This window comes from Rattus norvegicus, chromosome 4 (genome assembly GCF_021556685.1).
Source record: "Rattus norvegicus strain SHRSP/BbbUtx chromosome 4, alternate assembly SHRSP_T2T, whole genome shotgun sequence".
NCBI classification, from domain to species: domain Eukaryota; kingdom Metazoa; phylum Chordata; class Mammalia; order Rodentia; family Muridae; genus Rattus; species Rattus norvegicus.
This window is the reverse complement of record NC_141537.1, coordinates 160,497,162-160,510,879: the sequence shown is the minus strand read 5'-3', so window position 1 is coordinate 160,510,879 and position 13,718 is coordinate 160,497,162. Positions and strand designations below refer to the sequence as shown.

Below are 13,718 nucleotides of genomic sequence, written 5' to 3'. Positions count from 1 at the left end.
AGCTTTTGTTAGCTGTCACTGATGCTGGGGTGAGCTTTGCTGATTCAGCTGCCTTTAAAATATTCCTGCTTCTGTAAGTAACCCCTCACTATATTCCTTTAATCCCAATAAAGCTCATTGGTTCACCGAGCTAAAATTTGGTGTCCATACTTTGGTCTGCCATTGGTTTCCATTCTTGAGTTAATAGACGATGGCTCATATCTCTCCAGAAATAGGGTCACAGAAGAAAGCTCTTGAAGTTTCATACTCCCTAAGGGGCCATGGGAAATTAGTAACTGTAGGGGGAGGGGTGTCCTTCTCTCTAGGGTTGTAGCTACTGATAGGCCGGCAGCTGGTGTTCTAATAAATAACATCCCATCAATATTAGGGACAGAAACTCTAATTAACCTCAGTAAAACACACACACACACACACAGAGAGAGAGAGAGAGAGAGAGAGAGACAGAGACAGAGACAGAGACAGAGACAGAGACAGAGACAGAGACAGACAGAGAGGCATGAAAATAGGAGGGAGGCATATTAAGAAGGGCTCCAGTGGGGGAGGGGAGAGGAGCGATGAGAACAAGACATGAAACTGACTAAAATTCATTATATAAATGTATGGACCTGTCAAAGAATAACAATAAAAGTAATAACTTAAGGGAAATGGCTTGATTCGCCATCAAAAGTGACTACCTGGGGGTCACAGAAGGCAGCTGACTGTTCTGCTCTGAGGTATGGGAAGGAATTCTGCAGGCCAGAGGAGACACGAAGGAACAAGAGAAAGGGGCCCACAGCATAACAAAACACTAAAGCTAGGCCTACAAAAACAGCTGAAGAACTTCAGGAATAGACTGGTTCCTTGAATTTTAAGTTTCTCCATTCCTCCCAGACCACCAGAAAAGTTTCTACTGCAGTTAATGTAAAAGTTCAAGGCCTGGGCCACGGAAGGATAGAACAGTGCTTGTCGCCCGTGTAGCCTGATAGACCACCAGCTATACAGGATGATGAGGCCACACCCCTTAAGCAACCGCTGAGCGACTGTATGACCTTAGAATCACCATGAACAGGAGGTCTTAAGTCCCTGGGAGTTTACCGATCTCTCAGGGAAGCCACTAGACTTCTCCTTAAATCCACAAAATGGGAAGTCTGAGACAGCCTTAACTAGTTCCTAAGGGGTAAAGGAATCCCACAGCTGGGATTCAAACCAACAGCTGTCTACACTCCCCGTAGAGAAAGCAAAATATGGGGGCAGCGGGGTACACAAAGGTTGGCACTGATGAACTGCAAAATGAACTCCCAGGCTGGAGGGAAGAACCCATCCTCCCTGTGACCCAGACCTACGCTCTTCCAGGAAGAGAGGGAATCACCCCGCGGTGAGCCAGCCACCTTGCAAGCAGACGGCAGGCACTTTCCACAGCACTCCCCTTCGTGGAGAACATAAGAAAAACCCTGAAAAATAAAAACAGCAGAGTGTAAGCCAGACCAGCAACTGAGAAACAGGTGTTCTTACCTGGGCCTCACAAGACAGGCTAAAGAAATCAATCCTCCCAGAAGATTCCACGTTGAGACTAATATCTAATCCGGGTGAATATTTAAGACAGTCCAGGGATCAGTTAGAAGCACCTAATGAATCTGACCTCTGCCATGGACAAACCTAGGGCTGCTTGTTGACTGCAGGGAACTCTCAGGACGCCTCGGATCTAATCTTGCATGCAGGCAAGGACCTGCACAAATGAGTATCTTGATTCTAGCACTGCCCAGCATGTGTAATGCTTTATCTCTTAAATGTCCCCTAAATTACCATGTTATTCCCTGAGCCTGTGCTACTACTGTGCGTTGGTAGAAAATTTTGGAGGAAGAGCCTATTTGGATCATTGAGGGTGTTCCTTGGAAGGAGAATTTTGGACCTAGCCTGTCTCTGCACCCTCCCCCCATCTCTCCCCTCTCCTGGCCACCATGAGATGAGCATCTTTGCTACACAACATACTCACCACTATGATATTCTGCCCCACTACAGCCTGGAAAGTCAGGGATTGAGTAGCCACAGACTGAAACGATGGACCAAAATTACCCTTTCCTCTAGGTTGATGTTCTTAAGTACTTTGTCACAGCAAAGGAAAGGTGACTATCACACTAATCTGCAGAGGTGAGAGCCCTTCATAGTTACCTCATAGTTTAAATAGTATAGCATCTATTACCAAAAAAAAAATTGAGGTGAGCAAATGACAGAGTCTGACTTTCCCCCAGAGAACCAAACAAGGGAGGCCAGCAACCTGGGAGTTTGTCAGTCTATCTTGCTTCTAGAAGAGCCTCTGTATGGCCAAAGTATTAAGGACTTAAATTAAGAGGCTGGAGGGAAGGCTCAGTGGTTAAGAGGACCCAGGTTTTATTCTCTGCACCCACATGGTGGCTCAAAACCATAAATAACCTTCAGTTATAGGGGACTTAATGCCCTCTTCTGGCCTATGTGGCCACAAGGAATGCATGTGGCACACACACATAGATCATATACATAAAATAAAAATAAACAAAACCATTTTTAAGAAAACTTAGATTAAAACCCTAACATCATGTGCAAAGAATGGCAATGACAGTGTAGCTGAGTCTGGAGCTAAGGACAAAGAACCCAGAACAAGGCTTTATCCGGGGGCTATGTCCTTAAGCAAGAAGGAATAGCTGGCTGATCTGGATGGCATAGATGACAAGCATGTGTGGTTCCCCAGGCACACTCAGGAGCTGTGTCAAATCTGAAGAGGCAGCAACGCTGCCTTCCCTAGAGGAGTGCAACCACCCCAGAGACCCAGCTCGAGGTCACATCGTCTCCATGGGACTCACTGGCATCCCTACCCACGTCACAGCAGTGCGCAGTGAGCTGTCCCTAGCCTTTTATCAACTGAGACTCAAGTCACTTATTATGCATAGATGAGGTTCAGGGTGCTATGGGGAAGCTGACAAACTAGGATAGTGTACTGTATACACCTTCCACTACAAAACGGGACATTCCAAATATCAGGAAAGAAGTAGAGACCTCAGGGACACCTGAGGAGAGTTAACCAATGCCTTGAGACATCTGGTATACCTCTCTGAAGCCTCTCTAAAAGTGCTGAGTCATCTGAATAGATACATTCATTTATCCTTTTGATGCACCTCACACTATCAATATTACAAATAATTCTTAGCTACCTTGATCCCAGAGACCCACTGTCTTCTCATGCCCAGATGCCCCAGCCATGTTACAGAATTTCCCTTTCTGAAATCTCTCCCCCAATAATCCCAAAAAAGCAAAACAAAACCAACATTTTCATCAACCCTTGTCTTTTCCATTATTCCACTAAACACTCTAGCTTACATGTATGTTGACACCCTTGTCAGACCCTTCGCCTTACTCTCTTTCCCATCCTGTTTTCACCAGGATTAAGAAAAGTGAGTCTAATATCCACCCAACCTGCAGACATTCGCCACTGAAAAGAAAATGTCTTAGCAGGACAATCCTAGAACCATGATTACCACTACTAACATGCAGAGGGGAGATATGGAATCCTGGTCCCTTGGCCACTGCTGAGGCTACCTGAGGGCCATATGATAACGACCTTGTCATTCTTCCCAGGACTACATGAGCCTGTGCATCCTGAGGATATTAGTTACTTCTGTGTAGTTGTGACTAAAGTTCCCCCTAGCAAAATAAGAAGCAGGGAGGGCGAGGAAGCCTCAAAGACACCCCCAATTCTTCCAGGTAGGCACTACTTTCTAAAATGTCTACCACCATACAAATGGCCCTACCACCTAGGAATCAAACATTCAACACGGAAGCCTATAAAGGCATTTCATACTGAAACCATAAAATTCGAGGTTTCAGTTACACTGGCCTAGAATGGGCCCTGGGCTCTAAGTCAGACATTATTGACCTAAGTCAGACCTGTACCTTATTGACACTTCAGTCAACAATGGGTCACATGGTGGTACATGCCTGCAATCCTAGGACTCATGAGGCTGAGACAGGAGGATCACAGGTTTGAGCCCAGCCTGGGCTACATGATGAAACATGTCTCAGAAAACAACAAGCAAATATATTATAATGGTGTAAAAAAACAATTCCTGTCTACTAGCATCCTCCAATATCACTCTCACTATTTGATAGCAAGTTACTGCCATTTCTGCCAATGGTCAGTGGAATGAAGTGGGGACCAAAGGATTTTTAAAGCTGGGTGTTCCCAGGAAGGCCTTTGTGACTTCCACAGCATGCTCTCCCAAAGGCATCAGTAACTGCACACATCCCACTGTAGATAGGACAGCAGGTAAGCAGAATGGCTCTCCCAAAGCCCACACTTCTGCCATCATCCACACACCCAAGACAGGTCCAAGGGTGAGGCCTTCCCCACCATCAATTCTGAGAGCAGCATCCACAGGTGCTCACATTTGTATGCTGGGCAGTTCTGCTTTAACATGACTGTCTGTCCATTGCACTGTAGTGATGACACAGGGTTTAGCCTGTGAGCCTTATTTGACCCGAGGTTCTCCCTAAAGATAGATGCTCCCTTCTTCTAGAGTCTGAGCAGTCCTCAGCTAGAACAGAGTAGCTTAGGGGAAGGCAAGCACACATTAAATTTGGGGAGCACAGGTCACGTGTTCTAGGCCGAAAATGATAAACATGGTCTGAAAATCACCAGACCGTATGGAAGCAGTCATGTACTGCAAAAGGGACAATCACGGAACGACTCAGTGTGTGTGTCTGATTTAGATTAGCTGCAGTGGTGTCTGAGGGTGGGAGAGAGATCAGAAATAGAGACAATGATTCACCATGACTCTGCTCAAACCAGTATGGACTTAAAGCCATACAACAGCCATACCCCAGAAGGGGGCATGGCCACCTTTTGCTCTCACTTCTTTTCTTTTACCCAACCTGCTGTGCCTTACATCTGAACATCGTTGTGTTGAAGGCTTGGTCCTCATGCACCTGTGTTCAGAAGTGGGTCTTTAGGAGGTAATTGGGTCATGAGGGCTCCAACTTTATCAGTGGATTAAACCATGGGGTGTTTAGCTTAACTGGATATTAGAAGGCAAGAAAACTTTAGGAAACACAGCCTAGTTAGAAGAAATCCCTTGAAAGGTCTATGCTATATTCTCATTCATTCTCATTCTCTCTCTCTCTCTCTCTCTCTCTCTCTCTCTCTCTCTTCCCCCCCACTCTCTCTTGCTCTCTCAATCTCTCTTTTCCTTTTCCTCTCATCCTCTTGCCCTCTCCCTTTTAATATAAATAGGTATGTAGATACTTAAATAATCTTCCTCCCTCCCTCCTTCTCTCACCCAAACACATTCCTTCTCTTCCCTACCCTGCCGCACCCAACCCTTGTGCCTTACTTACTGGCTGACAGCTGTCTTCACAGGGCTTCTGAGAGCATTGAGCCACACGCAGGCCCACAACAGTATCCTCCATGTCGGTGCAGGTGCATGTGTCACAGCCCTCCTCCCAGAACTGGCCCACAGGGTAGACGGTGCCTCGGTGGACACAAACCTGGTGACACAAGGTTTCTGAGGATAAACTCATTGGGGTTGTTTAATCACATGTTAGTGGCATCCTCGGTTTGGAAGGTGCTTAGGGCGTGAGCAACAATATCCCCACCCTCCCCGAGTCAGTCACGGTGGATCGCTCCTCATTTAGACTGGTATTTGTATCTTACTGTTTGGGATTTCTAGACTAATACAATACATGCTAACAAGATCAGAAGTGGGGACTGTGTTCTACACACATGCAGTGCACCAAACATAACACAAGTTTGTTAAAACATAGTAGTAACTTGTATGTGGGCATAGATGGGAAGGCGGGAGGGATGAATACTTGGATTCATGGATGCATGGATGGGTTTATGGATGAACTGGCAGCAAATGAGCAAATGGTTAAACTGGTAAATACTCTCTAAATAATCCTTGTGACCACAATATCTCTTTGGCTAACCTTGTCAAAGCCATACACTGACTGTAACCTCAACATCTAGCCATTATTAACACATAGTAGGTATGCTGTCAATACCTCCTGAGTTAAAGAAATTTCCATGTGGGTGAGATGCAATACTGACTGCTCACCTACCTATCCACCTTACCCTTGGTTCAGGAAAGAGGGCTGAGAAGTTCAAATCTTCTATGACAAATAACGAATGAACCATCGGTGCCTACCTTGTCAGGGAGACAGGTGGTTGTGGTGCAGCCACAGTCATTGGTGGTGGCCGAGGCCAGGTAGCCAAGTGGGCAGCTCAGCGTGGAGTTGACACAGCTGCAAGTGCATTCATACTCATCACAGCACTGGGTCTTCCGAAGGGTGGGTGTCCGGTGAGGGGGGCAGGAGGGTGGGGACACTCTTTTGCACTCTTCTTTCCTGCAGGCTGGGGTGAATACAAGTGACGCCCTCAGTCCTGCCATACTGAGGACTGTCCTTCACTTGTGCTCCTAAGTGCATGGCTGTGGCAAAGCCTTGGACCCAGAATAATAAGTAAGACATACACACACACCCAGCTCGATGGCTAGAGAGCATTTAGAATACCAAAAGACAGTTATTCTTCCAAAGGCAGTGTCAATGAAGAGAAAAAGCAGGGTTGGGAATCCATATAGAGACGGGGAGGCTACTCAGCCCCTGTACTAGCGTCCCCACCAAGACAAGGCAGGATTCTCCCAGCTACTGACTCTGAGCGATATCAGATACAGAATCCCTATAGGATCTAGGCAGACCTTGGCTGGCATAGCAGGTTACACAATCCTATCCCCACCTCAGTACCTCAAACATCACCTCCCGATCTTACCATCCAGCAATGCAAAAATTGAAAGGTGATCCACAGTGCTTGTCCCGATCACAGTGTTTCCAACTGCCTTATGATGTGCTCCCTCCACCCCCCAAAGTCTGCATCAAGGAAATCAAGTGAGATCCCAAAGTAGGCATCCAAGAGCACCCCTGCCTTGAAATGGACCCTAGGTAACCACAGAGCTCCATACCTTTCTGTGCCTATCTCTAGCCCACCTCTGTACTAAAAGCGATTTTTATGATTAAGCATATAAACCCACAGAGGAAAGCACCCTACTAAGTTTAAAGACAAGGCCCAGCAATGAAGACAAGCAAGGCACCATGCCATCCCCTCAGTGGCAGAGTGGACAAGGGGGGCAAATAACTAGAGGGTTTGCAATCTAACTGTCTGAGCCTCTACAGCTGCTTTCTGTGTGTCTGTTTGCTCGATAGTATTATAGATATTTTGTCTACATGTGTATCTGTGCAACACATGCATGTCTGGTGCCTGCAGAGGCCAGAAACCGGGAGGGGCGGATCCCCTGGAACTGGAATTACAAACAGTTGTGAGACACCACGTGGATGCTAGGAATTGAATCTGGGTCCTCTAGAAGAGGAGTCAGTGCTGCTAACCACTGAGCTGCCTCTCCATCACCCTTATCTGTGTCTCAATGTACCCCCAAAATTGGCATGGCTACAGCAGTGTCCACACAGGTAGACCTGCAGCAGAGATAGCCAGAGCAGTCAGAGGACTCAATTAAGTATGACCTTAAGCCTTCTTTCCAAGCGTACCCTAGACCTAGGTTCAGATAGCTGGAGAAATGAAACTGTCGTGATCACCTAAACAGAAGAGGACTTCCCAAGGCTGGGAGACAGTGACCCCACGTCCTCTCCCACGGTGACCTTACCACAGGTAAAGGTGGGTCTGCATTCTCCAGGGTTGGTCAGGGTTGGCTGGAGTCCTCCTTCACACGGAGGCACTGGTGGCAAGTTGCAGTTGACCAGGTCACACACTGAGGTTCAAGAAAAAAGAGGTGCATGCAGGTTTGCTGAGGTTACTCTCCTGTCGCTTGTCAGGGAGAGCTGAATGCTCTCTCCTGCGGAATTTTACTACTTTAGGGGGATGGTGGCACCAATAGAGGTGGAGGGAGATTAGAATTGAGAGAGGGGTGGCACATTAGATGGATGGTGAATGGACAGATGAATGGATAGGAATGAATGAAAGGAAGGGAAGGAGGGAGGGAGGGAGAAAGGATGTGGATAGGAAAGAAGGAAGATTGATGAATAGATAGATAGATAGATAGATAGATAGATAGATAGATAGATACATGATAGATAGATAGATAGATAGATAGATACATGATAGATAGATAGATAGATACATGATAGATAGATAGATAGATACATGATAGATAGATACATACATACATAGATACATATATACATACATATATAGATACACACATACACACATGCATAGATAGATGGACAGACAGACAGATAGATACATAGATAGATAGATAGATACATACATACATACATACATACATACATACATACATACATATGTGCATAGATAGATAAGATAGACAGACAGACAGATAGATCATGGATGACAGATGTCAAGTTGCCTTCACACTGACTATGCTCCTAAGTACATTATCATTTGCAAAGGCTTGCAGCTTTCAGCTAAGTCTGAAACCTCTAGACCTCAGTTTCCCCTTCTGTACACTGGAAACTTACCAGGTTACCCCAAGTTACTTACCAGGTTAGCCCAAGGAGTTTATGAACTAATGAAAGTGCAGTGCCTGGCATATTACAGAAATTTAAATGTGTCTAAAAGCTGGAAGACTGGACCTAAATGACCACCACCACCACCAGTTTTCTCTACTGCCAATATTCAGGGGCCTGCTTGATAAATCTGTTCTCAAACCAGACTGAACCCCCTGTATGAGTTGTGTTGATATCTGATAAATTTCATCAGCATAAATCAACTTCCTAGAATCCTGGCTTCCTTTCCAGCTCCTTAGCCTCTCCCGTGGCCTATCCACTCTCTTTTGAAGATCTGCCTTTGGAGAATGAATTAATAAACACTTGATGGACGGGGATGAGAATGTCATTAGCGCCCTGTCACCCAGCAGCCTGACCTTCTCTGAACCCCCTGAGTGACACTGTCAACACCCATGGAACAGTTTGCTGAAGTCCTGAATGTGGTCCCCCCATGGTGAGTGTCCTCAGACTCTTACCGGAAACGTCTTCTGGTAGTATGACATCCTCGTCAGCATATCTCTGTAGCTCCAGCAATCACCCCACCAAGCTACCATTGCCCTTACACCTCACATTTGAAGCTACTTTGTTAGAAGCTGGCTTTGGGAAGTGTTTTTCTTGTAATCCAGCCAGCCCTTTCCTACCTTCTTTTGCCCACCCTGTGACTAAGGGAGTGTACTGGAGTACCTGTGGTCTGACCCACGTGGGGCCGGACTGGGCTCTGGACCCTGGAGGGATTTGCTGAGTAGACACATACCACACTCATACTCTGGGCAGCACAGGTCTGCACTCTGCTTGAGACGAGCCACTTCACAAGGGCCACAGGTGGGAGCTGGAGGAGAAGAAGAGGCAGGAAACTCAGGGAAAAAATCAAGTACGGTCTAGACCAGAGAAGGTATTCCAAGTTCTCATTCCCTGAAAGGCAGCATAGACCCTGACTGGGACTCTCACAGGATCTGGACCACGGGACGGGATAAAATGCTGGATGGAGCAGATCTTCGCAATGGGTCTTGCTCTATCCTCATGCTTAGCTTTCAGAAGACGCTGAGTCTGACGCAAGCATTGGATGGAAGGACAAGGACACAGCTGAGAGTTCCTACTCCAGGTACCAAAAATGGACTCATGATTGCAGCAAGCAGAAATTTAGGCTCATGAAGAAGAACACCTCTGTGGGTGTTCTCTTTATTTGGATTGGTCCATTATACATGACTGGGTGGCTGGAGACCCACAGAGTCCTCCTTCCATCAGGGACCCCAGGCAGGGAAGACTCACTTACCCCGGGCTGTGGGACATGGCTGTGCAGTGCAGTTAATCTTCCTCCCACTGAGGCACATACAGATCTGACAGGGCTGATGGTCTGGGACCCAGGTCTCTAGGAACTGAGGGGGAAACAAGACTAAGCAGCCATACATACTCTGGTTCCGGCTCCCAGGTCATACAAGTCAGTACTCAGCCAGAGTACAGAGGGCTTGGCTTGCCCTCTTGAGGGCCTGGACATAGGGTATGAGATGGTGGGTCAAAGGCCCTGTGGCAGCCTTGCCAGTCTACTTGAGTTTGTGTTGCTTGGAACAGGACTCTGCCTCAGAATGAAACATGTTGGCTAAACAAAGCTGCTGACTACAAACAGGATGAGGAGAGGAAGACCAGAAGAAGAAAGCCACAAAAATAGCAGAATGGGGAGCGTGCGGTGTATAACTGTAATCCCAGCAACAGGGAGACAGAGGCAGTAGGATCTGGAGTTTTAGGCCAACCTGGGCTAAACATAAGAAGAACCTGAAAAAGAGAAAAAGAGGGGAGAGGGAGGAAGAGGAAGAAGAAGAGGGAGAGGATGAGGAGGAGGAGGAGGAGGAGAAGGAAGGGGAAGAGGAAGAGGAGGTGGAAGAGGAAGAGGATGAGGAAGAGGAAGAGGTGGAAGAGGATGAGGAAGAGGGAGAGGAGGAGGATGAGGAAGAGGGAGAGGAGGAGGAAGAGGAGGAAGAAAAGGAGGAGGAGCAAGAGGAGGAAGAGGAAGAAGAAGAAGAAGAAGAAGAAGAAGAAGAAGAAGAAGAAGAAGAAGAAGAAGAAGAAGCAGCAGCAGCAGCAGCAGCAGCAGCAGCAGCAGCAGCAGCAGCAGAAGAAGAAGAAGAAGAAGAAGAAGAAGAAGAAGAAGAAGAAGAAGAAGAAGAAGAAGAAGAAGAAGAAGAAAATGGAGAACACAAGGAAGAAGATAAATGGAAACAAAAAAATTAAAAACAAACAGAAACAATGAAAAAACAATTAAAAAAAAAAAAAACAAAACACAAGACAACTGCAGCTGCTATTTCAGGCCCAGCCCTGGAGTCCCTGGGAAGGTACACAGAGCGCTGGCTCCCTTCTGGGGCAGGAAGCTGAAATGACAGCTAGAAAGCCCTGCTGTGATGTTTTGATTTTCTCTTTTCCTTTCTCTCTCTAAATGTGGACCTCAAGTACCTGAAGAATAAGAGCTTTTTTTCCCCCCTTCATCAGACAGTGGGCAGATAAAGCAGTAGAGTTAACCTGCCTCCCACTGAGGCACGTGCAGAACTGACTAGGCTGACTAGAAGCCATCATCAGAAAGATACCACCCCCAAACCACCTTCCTGAGAAGTCTTACCCAGGCACACTCAAGGCAGGAGGACCCCCAATCAACTGCCCCGCAAAAAGTAGTTCAGGCCTGACTGTGCAGCACACATGCCAGCAGGGGGCGCTGCTACATAGGCCCAAACCGTTTGCAGGCTGAACTGCCATCTACAGATCCCAGACGAAGGCACAGGAAAACAGGTATAAGAGTAGCTGGAGTTCAAGATTAAATAAAGGGGCCAAAAGAACAGCCTGCAGAGAGTATGGCGTAGGAAAACTGAAGTGCTCAAGGCCAGCCAAGAGACAAGCGCGTCGCCAGACACCTCCCACCAGTAGCTGGAAGATCCAATGGAAGGTGTCAAAGGAACGCGGTTCCTAGCCTGAGCTGGAGCTTCATAGTCTCAGAAGAGGAGAGGTGCCAGGCCACAGACTCCAGGGTAAGGGATGTATGTCCCCCTGTGCTGAAGTGGGACTCTGAACAATGCCCCGCCAGCAGCGGCTCCCTGGAGAGGCCCACGACCTGAGTGGGACTCTAGCCCCCATCTGATCCAGCTACAAAAGACCACATCTCCAGAGTGAATTCGGTAAAACAAACAAGAGCTATGGAAACTGGTAAATATTTTTCCTTTTTCCCGGGGTCTAACAGATTTAAGCCCTGGTTATTTCCCTGAAGGAAGATTTTCTGGGCTTTCTTTTTCAGCCTAAAAATTCATTTAATGGAAATGTTCTTCATATTAGATTCTCATTCTTTCTCCACTTTAAAGTGGATGCTGGGAACGCAGGTGGCCGGGTAAGTGCTTGCTTTCTCCCATTTAAACTCTATTTTCTGAATAACTAAAACCGGCTGTGTTCTCTCGTCAGAGGTTTTGATTAATTCTATAGTTGATTTAAAAAAAAAAAAACTGCTCTTATGTCCAAAATAGTGCACTACTTGGACCGATTCCTTAATGCAACTCATGCGCCTACTCCAATTTGTCCTGCTGAAGGTAAAGAAAACAGAAAAGGAGAGACAAAGTCAGAGAGACGTGGAGGGAGGGGGTCGAACGCACTAAGACATTGCCATAAAGTTCACACATTTCCTGCCTCTGGGACCCGCAGATACGACACTCATGGAGCCTGGAACACTCTAGAGAGCGAGCGTCTCCACACAGGAGGCCAGGGAAGAGGGCAAGACCATCTCTACCTTCAGAGTGGAGGAAGTGTGTTGTTGCCCTTCCCCAGCAGTTTGGAATAACCGCTGGGCATTAACACCACACATCAATGCAATTCCATCGTTCGAACACCGCAGGAACCCGGGAGCCATGAGGATCGGGGAGAAACGTGTTAGGTTTCGCCAACTCGATTGGGAATCTTATGTCCAAGGACCTAATTACTTTGGCAATGCGAAATAGGGTGGAAGAGTATGACCGGGTTTCCTCCCTACTCGCCTACTCACAGTGAGAGAAAGAGGGGGGCTTTGCTGGGACGAAGTTCAGTGACTCACTAAAGCAAAGGACCCCCCTGCCAGTCAGTAGCGTTACCAGCTGCGCATGCTCACATCAATGCCCAGGCAGAGCGGTGCTTAGCTAGCAGTCCCTCCTGAGGTCCATGGCAGGGTTGGGACAATACGGGATGACCTGGTGCTGTCAACAGCAGTCCCTTTATGTGATTCATGCCCCATGGAGCTTGGGCTTCTCATCCATTAACCATATATGACATGTGCTAATGACCCTACAAGGATCTGGGGAAAGTCAACAATGATCTACTTCCTGGCTTACAAAGTCATGGACAAAACAAAGTAGCCGCTGTGACTATGGTTTTCTTGGTTGTCTTTGATTGACTAGCTTTCCCACAAGCTCCACTAGTGACTACAGGGGTAAGCCACCCCACCTGGTGCATTGAGGGGAAAAGATTCTCCTTGGTGCAGATGGATATGTCAGGTCTTGAGGATACATCCTTTTTACCAGAAGCGAAAGAGGCTCCTACATCTACCATTCTTGGTGACATCCCTGGCAATAGTGAAGGGGAGAATACCGTGCACTTAATCTTGTAACTAGATGCCATCAACTTGGAAGGGAGAAGACAACCATTACAGTCAATGGGAGAGTTCAGTGACAATCCTTTTGAAGAGCTCTCATGAGCTCCCAGAAAGCTAGCAGAATTGGTGATGCGATGATTTCCAGGCAAATTCTCACTGGAACAATGCAGTGGACATGCTTTTGAATAACAGAAAGTGCAAGATCTTCGGAGTTACACTGCGCCTTGAATTCTGAGTCTGACATCCAAACCCATCTCTACAAGCAAGGTCCACAGGAAGGTTAACTGAGCTTGGTCCCTCAAGGATTTCTGTATTTAGAAGCAACGTAGATTAAGCTAGTATCTTCTGATAGAACCTGAGTTCAAGGGATGTTACACACACACACACACACACACACACACACACACACAATCAAATATATCAAAGAAGCAAAAACCTTCTGAAACATTGGCATGGCACATTAGTCCATTAAAAACAGTAAGGAATCCTGCAATGGAGACAGGTACTGAACTATTTAGCTGTGCACCTCTCACTCGGCCACAGGTGGTTGCAAATGTTCTGGAGAAATAAAGGATCTTTAGGAAACATGGAGATAGGGGTTGGGGAT

At 46.9% G+C, this 13,718-nt stretch overlaps 1 protein-coding gene across 2 annotated transcripts in view; it reads right to left on the bottom strand.

Moving 5' to 3' along the window:
• The window catches only part of Vwf (von Willebrand factor), a 135,006-nt gene that overhangs the window by 13,612 nt on the left and 107,676 nt on the right, over positions 1 to 13,718 (bottom strand). For both annotated transcript variants that reach the window (XM_087655640.1, NM_053889.1), the window contains 6 exon segments: positions 9,794 to 9,896; positions 9,275 to 9,349; positions 7,659 to 7,763; positions 6,153 to 6,358; positions 5,344 to 5,493; positions 1,323 to 1,430 (listed from right to left, as the gene is read on the bottom strand). In XM_087655640.1, the coding sequence (XP_087511766.1) occupies positions 1,323 to 1,430; positions 5,344 to 5,493; positions 6,153 to 6,358; positions 7,659 to 7,763; positions 9,275 to 9,349; positions 9,794 to 9,896 (747 nt within the window).